At 48.7% G+C, this 23,819-nt stretch overlaps 1 protein-coding gene across 1 annotated transcript in view; it reads right to left on the minus strand.

Moving 5' to 3' along the window:
- The window catches only part of BCAP31 (B cell receptor associated protein 31), a 91,419-nt gene that overhangs the window by 19,571 nt on the left and 48,029 nt on the right, over window positions 1–23,819 (minus strand). Inside the window, exons 5-6 of the mRNA XM_069209414.1 lie at window positions 684–819; window positions 129–255 (exon numbers count right to left, since the gene is read on the minus strand). Of these exons, the coding sequence (XP_069065515.1) occupies window positions 129–255; window positions 684–819 (263 nt within the window). The remainder of the gene's footprint in view (window positions 1–128; window positions 256–683; window positions 820–23,819) is intronic.

The raw sequence follows: 23,819 nt of genomic DNA on the forward strand, positions 1-23,819 counted from the left end.
GGCCAAGGCTTTTCCAAAGCGATGGTATGACACTGGAGCCCCCATATTAACAGGCTGAAAGACAAAGAACGCCCATCTCCCAGACTCAAGAGAACAAAATAGAGGAGACAATGTTGAAAAAAAGTTACTTTTCTTGGAGGTCTCAAGCTCATCCTTGAGCCGCTGGACTTCAGCTTTCAGTTTTTTGTTGTCTCCCTCATGGTCAGTCTGCTTCAGATTGAGATCTCCGACTTCAACCCCAGCATCTTTCAGCTCCTGCAGAGGGTGAGACAAAGACATTCACTGTAGTAAGTCACTAATGTGAGCCATCCGACCATCCACCTAGCAGGCCTACGCTACGGCAAAGCCAACAACCTACTCAAAGCCACAACGTGCATGTCCCACAAAGTACACACAGTCCCACATCCAAAGAGTGTTCCAGGGACAGCCAGCTAGCGTCCCTCCACAACACCTTCATCTCGCACACGATCTTCCTGGTAGACATCAAAGGATACCATTGCTAACAAGCATGTCAGATCCAGGGCGATGGATGGGTCTAAGGGCTAGAGTAGCATTGGGTGGGGCATCTCGTGTTTAAGGTGGCAATTTCAGGTGCCCAACATTAAAACCGAAGGGGGGAGTGTTGAAGCAGATGAAGGATAAGCAAATGGCTTTGGGTGGAAGAGTTCAGACTGGAGCAGTACCTTCTTCAGCTTCTCATTCTCCTCCAAATACTTCTTGGCTGCATCGCTAGCGCCTTCAGCTTGCTTCTTAAATGCCTCGTTGGATGCCAGCAGCGTCGCTTGCTGGGAGATGAGGGTTATCAGTCTTCTCAACAAGCTAGAGTCAAACAAGAGATGGAATTCAGTTACACAACGGGTACCAAGGTCTACATTTTATAGATGCATTAGAAAGTCTTATGGGCCAAAGTTACTTACCTGTAAGAATTTACTGTATGGGGGCTTCAGTACAGTGTTATTTTAGGATCCTGCTCGGCGACAGGTGCAGGATCCAGGAGCAGTAGGTAGAGCTCAATCACCACTGCGACTGAAGTAGTAGCAGCCTTTAAGCCCACATTATGAGGTATCCACATCTCTTACGCAGCAGTGAGGAGAACATTCAATTCAAGGGACTGGGGGCATGCACACCCAAAGCGCCCAACCCTTTATGGACCACCCGACTACCACACCTCAGTGAAAGGAGGAAAAATCAGCCATCTGAAGGTGAAACTGCCAATATATAAAGAATACACAGCCTGACCAAACTGAGCACTAACACTTGAGGGGGTGTGGGGGGAGGAGGTCTCGACTACAGCACACAACCACCGTAGGGGCCCATCCAGGGAACACTGTACAGAAAGACAAACAGCACTACCCCACTGTTTATCCCCTTCGTGGAAGATTCAAAAGCTTCACGCACCCAATGACCGAACAACCACCAACGAGCAACAGGCATCTTCTAAGCCTAGTTTCCAAGGAGGCCATCCTGTATTTATTAAAGTACCTGTATGGAGGAGGAACTTGCCACAGTCCTGTCAAGGTGGAACAGGACATTTCCCAATTTCAAATTGATGAAGATGGTTTTCTGCCACAAAAGAAGGTTTTGGAAGAAAGAGGAGAGGTCTGCCTTAATTGATGAGAAAGCCAGATGCCTCTGGCAGTTAAAGGATGGGTGCAAAGGAACTCTTCTGAAAAAAATGAATACAGCTCATGATGTATAATAACCCCATACTATCTGACTTTCTGGGCTGAGGTGACAGCCACCAGAAACACTGCTTTGCAGTGCACTATTTTAACAGCCCTTTAGGACAAAGTCTTAACAGGATACCAAATCTAGATTAAGGAAACAAATTAAAGTCTAGCATTCTTGGAGGCCTCCAAACTAGAGAGAACAGATTCAACAATCTACAAAAAATGGCCAGTGTTCCAAAAAGGGAAGACAAAACCTGCCAAAGCTTTTGTGTCCAGTCTAGAGGGGCACAGAAATTAAAGAAGAGCTAGCACGTAAATCACAAATAAAGGACGGATGAGCCTGAATACGGCTGGTTGTAGAACCTAAGGACTCGATCCCTATCCCAGATCTCCATCTCACTGCATACAGGACAAAGGCCCTCATTACAAGTTTTGCTGCCTGCCAAACTCGTACAGACCTCGGGCCTCCTGTGTGGGCAGAACTCCGCTGGCCCTATTAGGAGTACACCACCGGCCCTGCAATGAGATAGTCTTAACAATCACGCCGGCTCGTAATCGAGCCGATGCCAATGTGGCAGGTGCAGCAGCACCTGTCGTGCTTTCCAATGCCCGTAATTCGGGGAGTGGAAAGTGCGACAGAGCTGTCCCCTGCCCATGCCCATGGGGCCCCCAGCACCCCCTTTCTGTCCGCCTTTGCTTGGCAGGGCTACAGCCATGCAAAGGCTGACGGAAAGGAGACTCGTAATCCCCAGGGCAGCACAGCAAGCAGCTCTGCCCTGACGGATTAGAACTGGTCGAGAGCACCAGACTGTCGACTGGCAGCAACCTAGCGGTGCCGGCGGTCCGACCGTGGAGCTTTCGCCACAGTCAGACCGCCACTTTGGTGACGGTCAGACCACGACCCTGGCGGTCTGGTGACAGCCCGTAGTGTTCAGACCATCTTCTGGGGTAACAGCCACACAGGCTCGAGAATAGATGCTCTGGACCAGAATTAGCACCCGTTGTTCAGGCAACACCACATGTCCTACATAGGAGAGGAACATCTGCAGCCAGGTTTGAAAGGACCAAAAAGCTGAAATTACCCAACCACCAAGATGGCACTAGCATCACTGAGTATGCTAGTCCATCTCAGCGAATAGTTTAGAATACACTTTACAGCACATTAAGATTTGAAAATTCAGATGTGGGAAATCCGCTGACAACTAACGTTAAAGGACGCTGGGATGGAGAGCCTCAGAGGGAAATGTACATTACCATTTGGTTAATATTACATAGTTATACAATTTATGAAGTGCACCTCTCCTGACAATGGTCCTTTACATAAACAGAAAAAAACTTAAATAAAAACACAAGATTGAAACAAAATACCAAAAAGGACACATTAAAATATAATGACAACAGTTGCAAATATTTGCAAAGCTGGTAAGCTTGGTTTTTAAGTTGGTGCAATGCCTATATTTGCATGGATTATTTTTGTTGGAAGCATATGCCATAAACATTAAAAGTGCCTGGACATGGCAGCATATAAAATTAAATGTATAAAAGTAACCACCGACCGTACTTTGGACACAAAACTTCTCTGCCAGGTGTACTTAGATCAGGCATGGAAATACTGTACTTTCAGATAGTACCTTTTCTTTGCATCAGTAAGAATGCTATTGAACTGGTGGTGGTGTAAGACAGTTTAAAGAGACACAGAATCCTTTAAAAATAAAACCATCTATAAAATACAAAGAAACAACGCACTGACAAATAAAAGAGTTGCCTCCCCAGCCCTGGCACGGAAGTGCGCTTTTGTTTTTTTTATTAAAATCGATATGAAATGTGCCTTTAGATAAGCAACAGAAGAAGTACTTTTTTGTAAAGTGCTCCGGTAACAGACGTGCGTGAAGATATTCAGTGTTTGTGTAGAGACAGAGCCTGTGGGCCTATGCAACAATGCGTGCGTAACTGTCTGGGTGGCTTGCAGATCCCGGCGGACACATGCAGGCTTTAAAGTCTGGGCAGAGGCTAGGTGCCTTCAACGTTGAGGATAAACTTGACTGGAGTTGTGCAACACCTTAGCAGACACTTGTGATGGTGACAAGTAGGATGGCAACTGGGCACATAATTAGATCTACCTGGTAGAGATAGGCTGGAATTGCAGGACCAGGAGGCCCAGCAGATTCCTTGACCTGAGGAACTGCCCCAGGCAAAGAGACCTGCAGTCCTGATCAGCCCCTGGCTCAAGGTATCCAGTATCAAACTGATGAAAGAAGCCGCACAAAAAGAATTAAATTGGAACAATCCTAACTTGGAAGGTGACCGGAGAAGCATCCTGTGCCGGGACTAATGCGAAGCAGAAGGTAGAGTACAACCCAGAGGTACCTTCACCGAGTCCGTGCCGACAGCATCGAGCAATATTGGAAAACTACAACTGGCACAAGACGAGCCTTCTCGACGTGGGTGTAAGAGCACTGGGTGGAGGTGACCTAGGTGTGGATACAAAAGGTGCTTCAGAGAGGGTTTGAAGTGCACAATGCAGAACACACTCACTCACCAGGGACTATGGACCGGAAATGTGTGAGAGCACCACGGGCAATGATCACGAACAAAGGACACGGGCATCCTTATGGCCCAGACACCCATCCACCTACTTAAGCCACCGCTCTCCAAGATCTGATCAGGACATATTCGATGCAACCCTTATCGAGAGGTGGGGCTGGTTACGCATTTCTACATTAGGCGGACGCAGTCTGATAAAAGCTTCCAACAAGGTAAATTAAGGAAAGGCAATGAGGTTTCACATCCCACTGGCATTATATGGAAGCTGCCACAGAGAAGCATAATCCAGGCTGACAAGCCAGTCAACCTGTCAAAGATCGGCCTTTTCCAGCATGGTCCTCTTCCGGACTTCGTATGCTGGTTAGAAAAGAGAAACCCACACTGAGTAGCTAAGAAGACAGAGGATAACACACCTTCTCCCAAAAATACAGAATGGCTCCTTGACTTGTGCAAGCATGGACCCTACAGCCAATGCTGCCATGACCCTACAGCCAATGCTGCCATGACCCTACAGCCAATGCTGCCATGACCCTACAGCCAATGCTGCCATGACCCTACAGCCAATGCTGCCATGACTTGTGCAAGCATGGACCCTACAGCCAATGCTGCCATGACTTGGGCAAGCATGGAGCCTACAGCCAATGCTGCCATGACCCTTCACAGCCAATGCTGCCATGACCCTTCACAGCCAATGCTGCCATGACCCTTCACAGCCAATGCTGCCATGACCCTACAGCCAAGGCTGCCATGACTTGTGCAAGCATGGAGCCTACAGCCAATGCTGCCATGACCCTTCACAGCCAATGCTGCCATGACCCTTCACAGCCAATGCTGCCATGACCCTTCACAGCCAATGCTGCCATGACCCTTCACAGCCAATGCTGCCATGACCCTTCACAGCCAATGCTGCCATGACTTGGGCAAGCATGGAGCCTACAGCCAATGCTGCCATGAGCCTACAGACAATGCTGCCATGACCCTACAGCCAATTCTGCCGTGACTTGTGCAAGCATGGACCCTACAGCCAATGCTGCCGTGACTTGTGCAAGCATGGACCCTACAGCCAATGCTGCCGTGACTTGTGCAAGCATGGAGCCTACAGCCAATGCTGCCGTGACTTGTGCAAGCATGGAGCCTACAGCCAATGCTGCCGTGACTTGTGCAAGCATGGAGCCTACAGCCAATGCTGCCGTGACTTGTGCAAGCATGGAGCCTACAGTCAATGCTGCCATGACTTGTGCAAGCATGGACCCTACTGCCAATGCTGCCATGACTTGTGCAAGCATGGACCCTACAGCCAATGCTGCCATGACTTGTGCAAGCATGGACCCTACAGCCAATGCTGCCACAAATAAACAGGGATCCACCAAGCGCCCATGCAGGTTGAGCAAGTACAAGCTGGACCACATAAGAGTTAGGAAATGATCCTCCGAACATTCCCAGGCAATGGCTTCTTCCTATGTGTCAAGCAGCACGCACAACAACGATAAAAGAACACTTGGGTCACTAGCTCTTTCTACAAAGCATATTTAGTTTCGTATCGGGGTGGTTTCTGTGTAGTCAGCAGGTAAAGTCCAAACACAGAAGAAAGAAAAGTAACTGACACATGGAGTAAATCCCCAAAACGTCCAGAACAACCACAGGTAGGAACCTTGTGTGAGCCTAAAGAGCATCAAGCAATAAATACAGCAAATAGTCTGTTAAAAGGAAAAAAAGCAAAAGTTATCATCAAATTCTTGCAGAAATAACCACAGATAAACTAACCTTATCTGATGAGCAAAGTGCATATGAGCACACCCCAGACTGTCAACACCACACTGCTTAAGTGTGGGGTTAGTGTTCTCACAGGAAAACAATTACACTAAGTCCTTCATGAGAAAGTCACTGATAACTTCCTGGAACAAATAATGCTGGCGTGGCTTTCTATTCACAACAACAGTAACTAGGCTCAAGTTTGCAGGAAGTACTACAAACCTGCCCTGGCAGGTGGAGTCACGGTTAGTCACTTACACATTACACAAATGATAGTGGGGATGCCTGTCTCCTGACACCCTTGCAGTCCTGCAACAAATGACATTTAAGAAAGGAGGCTGCTGCACAATGTGGGGTTGGGTCAGGAGAGGGGGTAGAGAGAGATGGGTCTAGCTCTGAAGAGGACATCACCATCGCTCATGCTTAACTCAACAGGATGAGGATGTACCAGGAAGGTACATGAGGTCCACCTGTAAGATGGACTTCACTAGACTGACAGACCCCTCCACAAAGCTGAGCAGCACTTCATCAGCAGTTTTCTAATGCACCAGGACTAACTGTGTTAGACTACTGGAGATGTCAGATGGAAGCTTTTCTCCTCCAGTTCACTGTTCACCCTATACTACTACACTGCGGCCAACTTTGGGCCATGAGGAGAAAAGACAGGGAAAAGGTTCAAGCTATCAAGGAAGGTCAATTTTACAATCATGAATCTAACTGGGAACAATTTACAAGGTCAGCAGCTATGCTGAAACAGCTGGCTGGATCCACCTCCCACGGAACTGGGGTGAAGACCCTTTCATTGCAAGTTTATTTCTCCTCTTTCAGTATTTTAGATTCTTTAGGCTGCCATCCGCCTGGTATTATCCACTGTCTCTCAACACTCAAACTAACCCCGGCTACCACTTAAGATTTAAAAAGCCTCACACTTGCTTCTAACTATCACAGGCTGCTACATGTGTCTTTCCTGTTTGTGAAGAGACTCGGAGCTAGAGGGGGCATCAAGCATCTCTTGGGAGGAACATCCCTGCAAGCAGCTTCAGGTTGAAATCCCCAGATATGTACAAACAACACGTCTTTAAAATCAAACGGCGCCGTCCAGGAAGAATGTGTCCTTCAGACTCCCCGAGTACAAATCCTGCCGCCACTGGCAGTGGAAGGGGGATATGGAAAGAAGTAGGTAATTTCACCAAACCAGGCAGCCGTAAAGTAATCAGGGAAAATAAAAGTGGCTTGGAGTCCTAAAAAGGAAATAGAAAATGGAAAGAGGTAATGTAACCAGGAAGACCTCAGCCCGTGTGCTTCAAAAGGGCACAACAACAGGAGTCTGGAGGTACAGAAGCATCTTAAAAGGGAGATTCTGAGAAACAAAAGACAATTGAGTGTAGTGAGACAGCTGCCTGGCAAGGACACAAACATACACTATGCCTACAAAAGGCCTTGCCTCGAGTATGCAGCTGTCCACACCAAGACAGACTGCTCTGCAAATCTGTTGCAAACACTGGAAACCAGGGCAAGGGACATATTTGTTCCCTGGTCTGTGGAAAGTTCAAGTGAGCGTTGTAGCAATTGCATTATCTTCCCAAACCTTTAAGTCGAGATTAAGGAGTGATACAAATAATCCATCAAATGTGGGAAAGAGTGCTGACGAGGGAAGCTGGTTCACGACCACAAACTAGACCAGTCGAACCCAAAGTTCGGAGTCAAATGTTATATTCTCAGAGCTTAAGAGCAGAGCAGCTCCCAAGGACCTCTAGAGGTCAAGAGATTGTTAGAATGTTTGAAATGGCCTTTCATTCTTCTAATAATATACCACTCACCTTCCCAAAACTGTGTAAGCAGGCAAGACTTAAAGCTTTGTTTTGTGGCACACAGTAGCCCTGGGAATTAAATTTGAAGTCACACAATCCAGATACTTAAAGAAATGACCCATTATAAACCTACCAAAAGGTATGTTTACATATACATGGTCAAATCACAGATGCTCTATTAACAAGTAAGGTGCAGCTTCAAAGGCTGAAGAGAGGAGGGGATTTCAGTGCAACAGTTGCATGAATGGCAGAGTAGTGGCGAATGTAGCATACATGTTTGCACAAATGGTCATTGCCACACCAAATAACACAAGGTGCCCACATGGCCAGACGGGCACAGACAGCTGCGGTGGTACGCAGGACAGCGAAGGAGATGCCCACCAGCACATGCTACAGCAACACAAGAGGAGAGTCAGCTCAAATAACTAACTTCACCTTCAGAAATAACTCGCCAACTTCTTTTAGAAGTGACTCACCAACTCTTCACACAGAAGTCATGAGATACAGCGACCGCAACTTTGCAGGAGAGCTTCCAACCACATATGGAAACATATGCAGAAGAAGAAGGGGACAAGTGCAAGGCAAGAGACAAGAGTGCTTTGGAGCAGCAGAAGCCAGGGATGCATAGATTCATTTGGGGGGAGGGGACAGTCGCAGATCCAACCGTGAAGGCTTAGGTGGTCACATCAAGAACCATCTCAGAACAGGGTCAGAAGTGCCCCGCACACTTGCACTGATCTATGGTCCCCAAAGACGCCCAGAGCTTGCTACAAAGACAGCACAAGAGGTTACATGTTCCCACTATTACAGAGTTCAGCACAGGCGAGGAGAGTCCCCTTCAGCTCTCAATCAGTCCTCTCCTCCAGAGCTTGGAGAACATAAAGAACACATATGTACTTAGCAGCAGAATGCACACAAACTATTTCCAAATCAATAATTACACAATGAGCTAATAAAAAAAAAATATTAAAAAAAAAAAAAAAAAAGTCAAAACAAGTGACTGCTGACTACCTGCGGCCCTTGCCCAATCAGTAATTCGTGGTCCATGAACAGAAGAATTACAAAGAAGACAGAGACTGAGGCGGAAGCGTCCAGTTCTGAGGAAATGGCTAAAGCTTGGAACACACGAAGGAAAAGAAGGGCGGGGCCAAGCTGCAGCAATGTTAATGGACACAAACGCAACAACAACAAACAACCACTGAGAACCAGGAAGACCCCAGAACAGCCTCCTCGACATTCTGGATAGAACCCATCTGTACAGCCACCAGGTGTGCTCGGGTGGAGGATGGGACAGAATGAAGTCCACAGTCACAAGCCGCAGGGGCATACCTTTCCGACGACTGATGCTCTGATGGAAACTTTGAATCCCAGGCACTGATGGTGAAACCCAGAGTCACAAACAAGAGTGTGCGTCCTGTGCAGCCTCACCGGAGCCCTTACATAGCAAAGCACTAGGTGAATGCACTCCTCTTCTTCAAGCGCCAATCAAACGAATCCCCAACATACTAAAGCGCTATAAAGATCAGGTGCAGCAGGATTGATGCCTCCAGCCACACTGCCCTCAAATACCAAATACAAAAGCACTACATGAATGAGAACATGTACTCACTGACACAACCACCCTCATCAAACCGGCGCCCCAACATAACAATGCACTATGAGGAGCTACACTTATCGACCCTCTAGCCACGAAAGAGGCAGCATGTAGGAAAGCGCTATACGAATTCGACCCGGTGTACAGTGATACTTCAGCGACACCAATGCCCTCGCATACCATGGCGCCATGTGTAAGGGGCCGTGTAATCTCTGAAGTGCCAGTCACACATGAAGCTCAGCACACCAAAGCGCTATATGAACTAGGATCTGTACTCGCTGAAACGAGCGCCTTTGCTCATGAAAGCGCTATATGGCTCAAAAATGAAAACAATGAGGGATTATTTGTAGGGAGAGAAAAGAACAAGCTTTTTAAATCTGGTCTACCAGACAGGGAAACTGTTTGCGGAAGACCTATTGTGGGCTTCACAAGATCTTATAGGGGCACACAGCCCCCATTGGGAGGCTCTGTCACTCGCTTGCTTCTTATTCAAAGGTTTTATGTGCTGCAGCTTGTCAATCTTGTGCTTATCCCGCCCCAGGGTCACACAGCCTCATTATCATCGCTCGGATTGGCTGACTCATGACCTTGCACTGATAACATTTAGGAAACATGGTTTCTTTTTGATGAAGCACTCCACGAGAGTGCATGTGTTTTCCAGCTCTTTTCCCCAAGTGCATCCACCTCAATGGCCATCCCTCACTCTGTGCTGCTCTCACACGTGTGCTGCTCTCACACGGGTGCTGCTCACTTGCACTTCCGTCCCCTTCTTGTGTTGCTCTCTCCCCCATGCTTCTTCCCTTGCATTGCTCCTCTCCCTGCCCATGTGATGCTCTTGCATCTGCTTCTCAAGTTCTTCTCTCCTCATCTGTTTCCTCCACCTCCCCTCCTGCATCAGTCTGCCTCCTGCTCTGCTTTCGGACTTCTCTACCCGCCCCCAATAAACTCCCCCTGAAGTGCTTTAAACAAAATGAGCGTTTGCGCTTAAAAAAAAAATATTTTTTTTTATTTACCAATCCAAATTACATCTTTTATGCTGCACAGCATTGTGAAAACAAGTCTCAAAGGTGAAACCTTTTGGCTTTGCCAGGGCTTTCTTAGTACTGGGATAGGCTTTCGTGTGAGGCGGTGGAGGTGGGAAGCTTTCCTTATAGTTCTTCAAAAAAGTAAGATAAATAACTGAGCAGAGCAGCAGAAAGCTGACGCTAAAACCGAACATGGCCCTGATCTTTCAGCTGCAGGTCGATGTCCGAAGTCGATGACACTCATTTTATGGGCTGTGGCCAGGTAAAGGGGGGGCGGGGAGGTTTTACACCTGCACAATCATTTACCTTTACAGCAGCTCCATGTGAGATGTACCGAGTGCAATAGTGAGGCATTGGTTGACCTTCTGCAAAAGTTGGACCAAGGTGTTCACACATCTTCCCTAACCCCCCTCCCCCCCCCCCCCCCTCCCTCAGTAAATCCACCTCAGTGCACATCTCGCGCCCATGCAGCCAGGCCGTGGCAGTACACACACGTACACAAGATAAGAGGTTATCAGTGTTTGGCCATTTCTAATCACCTGCGGTGTTTGAGACACGGAAACTGGTGGAGTAATGCAAAATGGGCCAATGTGGCCACCTCGAGGCGTAACCAGGAACTGCAGCAGGCCTGCCCAAAGACCTGCATTCTTACTATCCGCCTTAAGAAGTATCTTTAGAATCAGTGAAGGAAGATGGTCTGCCACAACAGCAAGGTTTGCATCCATACGTAGTTCTTTAAAATCCTAAGAATCAGTGAAAGAAAATGATCTGCCACAACAGCAAGGTTTGCATCCATACGTAGTTCTTTAAACATGAATGTATAATTAATTCATGCAAAACTTTTACTATTAAGGCAAGTAGTCCAAGGAAATGGTGCGAACTAAGCTTGCCTCAGGGACAGCGGTTTCCAGAATAAACATATACAAATATTTGCTGAATTTAAAGTTTTTTGATAAGGCAAATGCATGAATAAACAAGACTGTTTATTTTCAAAATAAAATGTGTATACCAAAAGCTTCCAACTTAAAAAATGTTATGCTTAACTACTGTACAACTTTATATACCGTCTCTTTAAAGCATCATTCAATAAAGAATGATTGATGTAAGCCAATATTTACCAAAAAAAAACAAAATAAAATAATTAATGAGAATGCCTGCAATACAATTACGGCTTAACAATATGTGCAACAAAGAAATAAACCAGATGCGGAAACAGTTCACCTGCAGCTGTATGCCCTTGCATGGTGCAGATGTGCAGCTTGAAGGAACTCAGTACAGTGTGGACAGGTAGTCCCAGAAACCGGACTCCTACAGCAAGCATCTGGGACTTCCATTTTCACATGACGAAATGTACACACATACCTTTGCTCTTTTGAAAATTTACCAAGTGACTTCAAAATGCTTTTCCTTAGCCACTTTTTTTTACCTACTGTGGAAAAAGTGTGAATCCTGCCCGTGTGAGGAGTAAACGTCCTACCTTCTTCAGTATGAGAAGAAACAGATTTGGTAAAAACCCTTCTACATGCAAGTCTGTGGGGGTGCATGGAGTAAGGGGGCATTGCACCCCTGGAACTACTGCTTCCGCCTGCTTCAGACACCTGATCTACATATGCAGAAAGGCAGCAAGACCAACAACTTGTCATAATACAAACCCCGATATAATGCGACCCCTGCCACAACCAGAGGGGCTCTAGTGAGAGCTCTGATATCATAGGAGCGTAGTGAGTTTGTCATTTCAATGCAAGGTACCACAAGGGACAGTTGCAAGTTTCTTGGATAAGCAGATTTCTGTAACTTTCCGTCCTAGCCATTTTATAAAATTCCTCTGCTGAAAGCACAATTTAAGAAAAACAAACTACCCTTACAACTTTAAGACCTGCTGCAGTCACGAACTAGCCTTCCTAGACTCCTGCGCACTTGATCCATTCTGCCAGCCCTTCTTCTTGCAAGATATGAACTGTAATCTTATTTTCTGCCTTCAAAAATGCAATTGTGGTGAGCACAGTCGACCAGGAACAATAAAACTAACCCCCTTCCACTTTAAGGCTGGTAGCATTGTCTCAGGCCAGTCTTGCAGTTTCCTGCACATTTGCTTCCATCCAAGTAAATCTAAGCGCTGCAGAGATGTCACCCACAGTAATATACACTGACCACAGTCCATGGTAACTTTACAAACCCTAACCTTGACCAGCTCCGGAGTCCCTCAGGGATCCTCCCCGAGCCCAACGCTCTTCAACATCTACATGGCCCCGCTTGCAGCCATCGACAGTGGCCACGGAATGAACATCGTATCATACCCGATGACACACAACTCATCATATCCCTCACTGAAGACCTGGATAAAGCCAAGAGGAACTTTCACACCAGAATGAAAGCCATTGCTGCCTGGATGAGGGAGAGCTGCCTCAAGCTCAACTCAGACAAGAGCGAGCTCATCATCTTCAGAAACTCCACTTCAGCCTGGTACGACTCCTGGAGGCCCACATAGCTCAGCATCCCACCTACTCTGACTGACCAAGCCTACAACCTGGGAATCATCCTCGACTCCTCCCTAACAATGACCCAACAGGTAAGCGCAGTCACCTCTTCCTGCTGGCACACCCTCCACCAACTCTGCAATATCTTCAAATGGATCCTGGACGACTGCCGCAAGATAGTCCCCCATGCCCTACTCTCAAGCAAGCTTGACTACGGCAACGCACTCTACGCCTGCACCATGACGAAGAACATCAGGAAACTACAACTCACCCAAAACACTGCAGCCAGACTCGTCCTGATCTCACCCTCCAGGAACACATCTCCCAACATCTGAGACTCCTCCATTGGCTCCCGGTGGAGAAGCGAATGAACTTCAAACTACTCACCCACACCTACAAGGCCCTTCACAACATCGGACCGGTCTACCTGAATCATCATATCTCTTTCCATAATTCCGCCAGACCCCTTCGATCTGCCCAGCAGGGACCAGCCACCATTCCACGCATCCGGAAAACGACCACCAGAGGAAGATCTTTTAACCTACCTCACAGCCAAGAGCTGGAACAATCTGCCCACAAACCTCAGACAAAGCCCATCACTCACCATCTTCAGGAAGAACCTCAATACATGGCTCTTGAAATGAGGCCCAGACCCACCACCAGCACCTTGAGACCCTCATAGATGAGTAGTTGCGTTTTATTAAAAGTGATTGATTGATTGACCTGTAAGTTCTTGGGGGCACTGGCGTCATGGACACCGAGGCAAGTTAAATGCAGTGCTAAGAACCTAAGCCACAATATCAGACACAGAAAAGGGATGAACACTCATGGGTGGCGACTCCCACGCGCACACACCTTCCAAGAAGTGGGGGAGGCCGAGGATTGCCAATGTTGTCCCCACAAGTCTCAGCAACAGGGTTTGTGCCGTGCTGGGCACAGAGTACAGCGTCAGAATCACAGAAGTACTCGCCAAACACCAAGGATTTTTTTTTATTTTTTTTTAAACTGTGGCTTAAGGTTTTTTGCCTTTTGAATTGAATGGTCTGCCAAACCACCCTACAGAAATAGATTTAGTCTGGAACTAAATTCTGGGTCACAGACAAAGAGAAATTAATCAAAGTCTGAAGGAAGAGGCAGTCTCCCAGAAACCTGACCTACGTCTAGGGCTCTTTGTACTGGAATATGCTCTAATAAAACAAAAAAGCACAATCCTCACCCTTCCATCTAGGGGTATTCCTCACCAGGTGACTCCCATCCATGTGACGTGCAGGCCACCACAGAGATCAGAGAATCCAGATCATCTAAGACAGGAGAAGGTTAAAGCCCACAGGAGGCGGAACAAGTGAATCTTGCGACACTTTGTTCACTCCAAGTGCCCTCACGCTCCAAGTCGGGTCCCACATCCAAAGATGGGCACAATCTCCACTCTGCTTAGGCACTTAGCATGAAGCATGCCAGAATGCCCTCTATCCCCGGGGCTGCAACACACAATGTGGGACGGGTAAGCCCAGAACACTGGACAACAAAGAAAGCGGTACAGAAGCATACAGGAGTCGCTTATGAGCAGGGGCGTAGCTTCAGCGGGAGTGTGTGGGGTGTTACACCCACTAATAAATGTCTTTGCTGATGAACAGTTGGGTGCAGTAGTTTTCAGTCAGGTATGGTGACGTGTCTGTTCGATTTCACCTAGGATTTATGCGAGCACACACACTGTCAAAAACACACACTCTTCTGTGTTTTGAAATCCCTAAAAATGTTCCTTATTTTACAAAATACTGTGTTTCTCTCACTTGGTGCTCCTACCAATCTGCATCCCTCTCTCTGTCCACAGCCCCTTAAGCTCCTCGCATGCGCCCTGCTTGTTGTGCAATGTATTTTGACACTGTATGCCAGCCGGATTGTCGGGAAATCTGAAGCTCACGCCCCCCCAATCTTACTGACCAAGCTACGCCCCTGCTTATGAGGTAGGCTACGCCTCTGCCCACTCAGCGCAAGTCTCTGGGTTGCTCAGGTACCAGCACAGACCACGGCATAAAGGCCACTGTCCCAAATGGCTTCAGCTTCCCTGCAGGTGAAAGGAGGAAACACTATGTGGCTCTGTGGGGTGGAGGCTCCTCCAGGAGCTTTGAAAGGAAGACCAAAAAGATGATCTCCATGAAGAATCTAGGTCGTACAAGCAACAGGGCTCTAACCAACGCCTGTGCATCAGAAAGACCTCATGGCTCTGATCAGTGGCTCATATACTAGAGAGAGCAGAGGGCTCTCAGCAGTGGGCCAATATATTGGAGGGCCCTCAGTGATCTGACTGAGATCATGCATTACAGAGAGACCTCAGGGTCTGACTAAAGAATCCATATATCGGAGTGAGTTCAGGGCTCCGACAAGTGTTTCAGTACTGGAGGGATCAAACGGAGTAAGGTATAAAGATCACTTTGGTGAAAAAGCTGGTATTACAGCTTCTGGTAACTGGTGCCATGTACTGAACGCCAATTAAGAATTGCTCCCTGCCCGAAAATGCCAAACACCCTGGAGGCAACTTTTATCTTCTGAGCCAGTTCTCGATGGCCCATGCTGATTCACGCAGGTGCAGGGTGTGAGGGGTTTGCTGGAAGTAACTCAGAGTAGAATTAACTGCAAGATTGGCAGTCCTCCTGGAGGAGGCAGAAAGGCAATTTTTGTGTTGTTGGGAAGGAGGAACAAGTTACTTACCTTTGGTAACCCCTTATCTGGTAGAGACTACCTAGCCACGGATTCCTTGCCTCAGAATTATCCCCAAGTGTCCGACTCGATCCGGATCTAGGCTGAAGGCTGGGGATGATTCTAAGGTAAGCAATCTGAGGCCACAAGTCTAGGTGAAGAAGAAAAACAGGGGTTGTGAAAAAGCAACAGATTCACAAGAAGCAGAGAACATCTGTGGACAAGGATACAGATAAACTTGTGTGGGCGGTGTCCATGGTGTAGGAAACTTGTGTGGTGGGTACCTATGGTACTTACACCTTATACCAGGTCCAGGTCTCCCCTCTTAGTGAAGTGTAGGCAGTGTCTAGAAGCCACATATGAAAGAAAACACTCAATTGTACCAAAATAAAGGCACTATATTTTTGGAACAAATAATACTAGACAGGTAACCTACACTTAGGAGGTAAGTAATACACTAAACATAACCACTAGTAATCAGAAATAGGCATAGAAAATGTTAGAAAACAGTGCAAATAGCAATAACCAATAGTGACCCAAGGGGGTGCACACTCCATATACAAATAAAATGGGATGTGAACACGGTACCCCCACCTAGGTAAGTAAAATGTGGGGAGCTGAGAGTACTAGAAAACCACAGAGGTAAGTAACAGTACCCTCCAGCGATCAGGAATGCAGAAGTAAAACACTGGATTTTCCCCAAACCACCCAAAAGGAGGAAAAGAAGAAAAAGAAGACACCCAGACAAGACTGCAAGAAAACCAGCGGTGGATTCCAGAAGGAAGAAGACCTGTGGAGAGAGGGGACCAAGTCCAAGAGTTACAGTGGAGTCCAGGGGGAGTAGGAGCTTCTACCCACCCAGCTGTACTTGCAGGAGTTGGTCCACGGTGATGAGAACAGGTCAGCACTGCAGCCCTGGAGCCGGAGAAGAGTTCCTGATGGGTGCAGATGATGCCCTATGCTGGAAGGAAGATTGCAGACTGGTGCTGGTGCAGGAATTCCACCAACAAGCCTTGGCAAAGTCAAACTTAGGGTAAGTGGAGCAGCAAGGCCCAGGAGGACTCAACCCAGGAGGGGGGGGTCACAGGGGACCCTCAGCGTTGCAGAGAGTCCACAGGAGCAAAGTCAGCCCAGAAGACCCTATAAGACTGGCAGTAGCAATGCTGGGGTCCTCTAAGGAGCCCCCAGAGTGCATGGGATCATACTTCAAATACTTGCAACAGTATTGGGGTAGGATTCTGACATGTTTAATACCAAACATACCCAGGTTCGGAGTTACCATTATGTAGCTGGACAAAGGTGGGGACTTATGTCCAGTGCACATGTAAAATGGCATCCCCGCACTCACAACGTCCAGAAAAATGGATCTGGAGTTTGTGGGGGCACTCTGTTAGAGCAGGGGTGCCCACACACACAGGTACCTGCACCCTGCCATTTGGGCTGAGAGAGCCTACCGTAGGGGTGACTTAGTGACCTGTAGTGAAACCAGGTGAGTGCACCTGTTTCAGGCAGACTGCAATGGCAGGCCTGCTGAACCCCTTGCAAGGGCTCCCTATGGGTGGCAGAATAACTGCTGCAGCCTATAGGGATCCCCTAGAACCCTAATGCCCTGGGTACCTAGGTATCATATACTAGGGACTTACAGGGGGGGGGGGGGGACCAGTATGCCAATTGTGGGAAGAAAAAGGTACAGTTAAGAAGATAGAGCAAACCTACTGGGGTCCTGGTTAGCAGGAACCCAGTAGACACAGTCAAACATGCTGACAACAGACAGAAAATAGGGGTAACCATGCCAAGAAAGAGGGCACTTTTCTACACGTGGTTAAAAAAAAAATATATATATATATATATATATATATATATATAAAAAATAAAAAAGGGAGAAGAGGGTTGCACATCAATAAACTTTGGGTACAAAACACAGAAATGTAATACCTTAATGGTGCATAAATGTGGAGGTGGTGTAATGCATGGTACGGCGTTGCAACAGCCCACTCATGCAGGTCACATATTGAAACAGATAAAACAGCTTGCGGCACGCAGTGCATGATGCTGCGCTGTAACAAGGCCAATCACCTACATCAAATATCCAAACAGAGCTCACACCTTGCAACAATGCAATGCCTGGTGTTCAGCTGTAACAAGGCCAATCACCTACATCAAATATCCAAACAGAGCTCACACCTTGGAACAATGCAATGCCTGGTGTTCAGCTGTAACAAGACCAATCACCTACGTCAAATATCCAAACAGAGCTCACACCTTGCAACAATGCAATGCCTGGTGCTGAGCTGTAACAAGGCCAATCACCTACATCAAATATCCAAACAGAGCTCACACCTTGCAACAATGCAATGCCTGGTGCTGAGCTGTAACAAGCCCACTCACGCAGGACAAATATCCAAACAGAGCTCACACCTCGCGATGCTGCAGCGTATAGCGCTGCACAGGCGCAGCACTACTCACGTAGGTGAAATATCCCAACACAACACCCACCTAGTGGCACGTGGTGCCCGCCGCTGAGCCGCACCCGGCAGTTTCCTTAATCTTGGTGTGCATCACAGTGTTCCAATTAAATCTCAGAATATCTGGAGAATGAAAACGCGAAAAAAGTCCAAAACTTCAAACACGTGCACTCACAGGGTGTATTTACGAGCAAGCAGTTGATTCTGGCTGAGGGGGCAGCTCGAGTGGTGTGCTGGTGGGAGCACAGCTAATGTCGCCCCACATCGCAGTGTGATTTTGAAGTGGGAAGAAGCGGTCGGGGTCCGACGCTAGTTGGGACTCGCAGTGGTGCTGTAAAGTAAAGTCCCCCCCGGTCACCGGCACGTGGCAGACCTCTACAGGCCTGTCCAGGTGACGATGGGCGGGTTAATGCTGCTGCCCGGGACACTCCCGGGTGGCGGCCACAACCCGCGGCACTTCTGTCTTATGTGAGTGTAAAAGTCTGGAGGGTTTTAAGGGGTTTGCTATGCTTCTTGTATGAACTACAATCGACTGTGCCAACCGCTGAGTATTATGGTATTATTGGAGGCCGGGAAGGTTACACATTGCAATTGCTTTTATATAGCGCTTACTACCCAGAGGAGGCATTGAGGCGCTATAGGCTGATCAGCACACTGCTCCTGAAACCGAGGTCAGTAGTTAGTGATTAGTCCAGTGGTCTCAAGAAAAGTATTCCATGCATTCACCCCAGTCTCCTAGAGGTGATTTCAATTAAAAACAGCGAGTTGTGATCATTAGATGGGTGGGGGGGGGGGGTCATGCAGGTGGTTGGTAGTGTTAACAGGTGTGATAGAGGAGTCTAGCTATCGTCAGGCTGCAGGTGGGACTTTCTGAGAAGGAGGTTGTGGTTTTTTAAATGCCCCACAGAGCGCCAAGAGGGAGGGGCGTTGATCGATGAAAGGACAGCGCTGTTTGCATCCACCCGTGAAGGTCTCTCAAGCAGTGCTTTAAATGGAGAAATAGAAGTTCAGGTACTCTGTGATAGAGTACCTGCTTGTTTCTGAGAAGTGCCGGTACTCTCCAATTAAAAGTATTACGTTTTTCTTGAGATATGCCGGTACTCTCCCTCTCAAAATAAAAAAGTGCCGGTACTCAGTACCGGAGAGTACCGGCCCATTTAAAGCACTGCTCTCAAGTAAACGCATATTTGTGGTTACAAAACACCAACAGCAGGTTAAAGGAAACATTGCAGCAATAGTTACAGGTTAGATCCGCTGTAAATGTATATGCTGTACATATTCTGCCATCTAGCGGGTGGCTCAATGAATTACAGCAGGTTGCATTCTTAATCTACAGGTGATTAATTTTACTTTTAAACAGTGTAACTTGTTCAAACTTGTTTAAAAAGCCGTTTTTAAAACCATCCATGCATGCTATAACTAATACATAGTTATAGTCTGAAACATTAAGCAATTTACCCTCTTTCAAAAAATGGTGTCACTATTTAGTTTGAAAAACGTGGCTTGGAATGCTCCACTCCCAGATGGGTGGTATTTGCAGAACACACGGCCTGAGCACGGGAAGGTTTGGGAACAAGACCCGGCGAGGACTCAGGAGGCAGATACCTCCGATGTCCCCGGAGACGCCCACCACCACCAAGGACCTCTGAAATAAACTCTGGAAGCCGAGGGGGCCGAGGGGCTGCTGTGCTTCCGCACGGTGACCCATGGTGGCCGCCCCCCGATGGTCCAGGGCCGCGCCTTCTGGGAGGGAGCCCCGTCTCCAGTACACTCGGACTTTACTCCGTCCTGGGCCGGGGAAGAGATGAGATCAGACACTCAAACCTACTGAAGGGGACGCGACCAACCTTCAGCGTAACGTGTGTACCCCGAAAACTTCACTGCTCAGAGTGAACTCCCAGAGCAGGGGACGCACCCCGATGTGCAGCATGCAGGACAGGCGTGGGCCGACCTGAGGAGGCACCCAAGGGTGGGTGAGGGCTTGTGGTCAGCGAGCTGCTGAGGGTCCAAGAGGTGCACCTCCTAGCCCCCCCATACCCCCGGATTATCTGGGCATGCAGCTTAAATCTAACAGTCCTCAAGCTCAGCAGAGGAGGTTCCTGCAGTGCTGGGTCCCACATACCCCAGACATCTGGTGGCATCACACGGCTGAGGGGGGCCAGATACAACCAAAGTTTGGCCTGGTCCTGAAACTAGCAGAGCTGTATCTTCAAGCCCTGCCATGAAACAAAGAGTCACTGCTGCCCACAGGGAGCGGCTCTCAGAAACAGGGACAGAGCAGGGGAAGGGCGCAGGCGCACATGGGAAGAGGCGGTGAAGGGTCAAGCCCTATGATGAAAGGAGGAGCAACCACATGCCTCAGGGAGCGGCTCCCACAGGGAGCGAGCAGAGGAAGGGCGCAGGAGCACAGGGGAAGAGGCGGAGAAGCTTCAAGCCCTATGATGAAAGGAGGAGCAACCACAGGCCTCAGGGAGCGGCTCCCACAGGGAGCGAGCAGGGGAAGGGCGCAGGAGCACAGGGGAAGAGGCGGTGAAGGTTCAAGCCCTATAATGAAAGGAGGAGCAACCACAGGCCTCAGGGAGCGGCTCCCACAGGAAAGAGGGACAGAGCAGGGGAAGGGCGCAGGCGCACTGGGGAAGAGGCGGAGAAGGTTCAAGCCCTATGATGAAAGGAGGAGCAACCACAGGCCTCAGGGAGCGGCTCCCACAGGGAGCGAGCAGGGGAAGGGCGCAGGAGCACAGGGGAAGAGGCGGTGAAGGTTCAAGCCCTATAATGAAAGGAGGAGCAACCACAGGCCTCAGGGAGCGGCTCCCACAGGAAAGAGGGACAGAGCAGGGGAAGGGCGCAGGCGCACTGGGGAAGAGGCGGAGAAGGTTCAAGCCCTATGATGAAAGGAGGAGCAACCATAAGCCACAGGGAGCGACTCCCACAGGAAACAGGGACAGTGCAACGGAAGAGCGCAGGCACACAGGGGAAGAGGCGGAGAAGGTTCAAGCCATATGATGAAAGGAGGAGCAACCACAGGCCTCAGGGAGCGGCTCCCACAGGAATCAGGGACAGTGCAGAAGAAGGTCGCAGGCGCACAGGGGAAGAGGCGGAGGAGGTTCAAGCCGTACGATGAAAGGAGGAGCGACCACAGGCCTCAGGGAGCAGAGAAAGGGCGCCGGCGCAGCAGGGAGGGCGCTCCTCATGTTATCGGCAGTAGGAGGAGCCAGTGCACAGGCGGTGAAGGGGTAGTGAGGCTGTATTGCTAGGACTGCACTAGGTTTTCTCCATTTGGGAGAACACGGTGGTAAGGATGACCTCCTTTATAAAAGAAAATTATACAAAAGAACAATTGATTAGTCTAGATTTAGGCTTTGTTTGCAGCATGTTTAACTAACAGCTCACAAGGGTACACTGCACCATTTTTTGTGGGATCTAAAGCATGTTTTTGGATTCAGGCTTCACAGGCATCTTCTTTAAGAAGCAGGGATGTGGGGACGTCATCCACACTTGACTTTGACTTGAAAGTTCTTGAATCCAGCGGAGTCCACTCTGGAGGGTGTCACCCACGCTCCGGACCTGGAGGCATGGACACGAGATATGGACCGGTCCTTGCTGGCGGAGCGGGTGATGCACGAGACCAGAGGCTGCCCCCATAAGCGGGCGAGAGTTGGAATGGCTGGGCCACACATCGAGGTAAAATATTCGACTCGGTGGGCTGACCTGCTCCTGTCCGGGAGATGCAGTACATGTGCTGTCTGCACAGGGGAAGGGGCGGAGGGGCCCCAGAGACTCTTGTTATGCTATAGGTGTGACAATGTTAATCATGTAGATCTTTGTTATACTTTAAATGTCAATAAAATGATTGTAAAAAAAAAACTAAAAAAAACAGTAAAGTCCTGTTTTTTGGCAGCTCAGCTGGAGTTAGCAGGCAGCGCAACACCCAACCACATTACTAGGTGGATCGCCCCTGCCTGCTGACCTCGGACCGTGCACTGCCTCTGTGAAACAACAGCAGACACCACACCCTTACCTGGCATATGTGAGACTGACCGACCGACCACTCCACACAAATAATAAAGCACATCGGCTGGAAGGAAACACAGATCAACAGAAACGGAGGCCAAGGAGGCCGCACATTCACAGATAAGGTGCTGACATAGCCCGTCCTCTGCCAGTCAGTGTGGATGGTCCGGAGCACTCATCACCAAGGGCGTGGATGTGTGGGTGGTGTGCGCCAGCGTCCGAGGGACAGACTGGCCCGGGTACCGAGTCAGGCACCGAGTCCATCAGTGAATCCGCAATCGTGTATCTAAAGATGAGATCGAGGTGACCTCTCACTCCGAGGACATTTAAGTTTATTCATAAGTTCATGACGTGTTACTCTACGACATTACTTGCCCTGACACGTCACCGAATCATTTGTTGCCCCACTTTTGTTTCCCTGTCAAAGTAAGATTCGATCTGGGCGGCGCTATTAATGGCACCAGCAGTGATCTCATCAGTGTTGTCATATCAACGACCTGTGAAATGACACGTCCGGTGGAGGTGGGACATGAGGTTACATCACCACCTTATCTAATGAACTCCCACCCTTTGGGCTTGGATCCTAGCACTATTCTTTCCTGATACCCTGAGATAAAGTCCACAGGAAACACAACAGTTAGGGTTACTCTTGGTAAAGCACATCCCACCCGTGCAGGACATGTTTAACAAGGACTTGGGGAATCCACAATCTGAGGCAGGGGTGGAAGGCACAAGAAGGCCGTCAGTCTGAGCAGAGTAATTACAGCCACCCACCGCATGCCAGCATATGTTCAGTACAACTGACCACCAGTGCTTAATTTGTCAACAGAAACGTGCCGGTGCCCAAAGCCCTCCTCTGAAACAGGCGGCTGCTGCAATTAAATGAGCGTCGTCCAGGAGCCATCTCCTTAGCGCCTAAAGGTGAGGGTTCATGCGCCTACATATAACCCCAGACAGGTAGCAGTTCCTTCACAAGGAGTGTGACGCGCATTACCCCTTAGGGGTAAAGAGATCTAATCAGATGTGCCCCTCCCCGCATGCCCCCCTCGAAAGAGGAGGCGTTCATGACGGGAGGCCCACCCAACACTAAACGTGTCCCTCTACCAAGAACGGGGCGACAAGTTGGGTTCTCTGACTTCCACCTCAACTGTACCCCGACTTAACACAGACTCCTGGACACGGAAACACAATTTGCTTGTCTTGGTGGGAGGTTTTAGGAGTCAAGACATTTTTGGACTATGGTGAATTGGAATTGTAGCTCCTGAGACGTCCGCCATTGAGACGCCGACTTGGGATCCCAGCCGGCCACCACTTAAAGTGAGCGAGACAAGACACCAAGAAGCTGGGCTGAACCCTGTGCGCGGCACAGCACTGGCCAAGGGGCCTCAGGTGATTGAAAGATGAGCCGTGTCAAAGCCAGGGGGACGCTCGTCTGAAGAGATGAAACCGCGCAGGCACCAGCAGGAGGCAGGTTTCAAAGGGTGCCCCCGGGTTTCTATGCCCTAAGCTTCTCTACTCTACCCATGGAGAATGAGATGTCAAAGGGGTTACCCGAGTGAAGTTTAGTAGTTCAGTGCCTGGGACCCCGGCGATAAAAACACAGCAACCACGCAGAGCAGCGCCTCGAAACAACAAACTACTGCAGGTCCTCTCAGTCACTGCTGCAACTTGTTTTAACAGTTGTTGGGTACATTTCCAGCTGCTCTGCAAAACTATAGCTAAGCCTCAAACAATGTTTGATCATTTTTTATCTAGAGAAGAGAAAATCATTTA

This window comes from Pleurodeles waltl, chromosome 10 (genome assembly GCF_031143425.1).
Source record: "Pleurodeles waltl isolate 20211129_DDA chromosome 10, aPleWal1.hap1.20221129, whole genome shotgun sequence".
In the NCBI taxonomy this organism is placed as follows: domain Eukaryota; kingdom Metazoa; phylum Chordata; class Amphibia; order Caudata; family Salamandridae; genus Pleurodeles; species Pleurodeles waltl.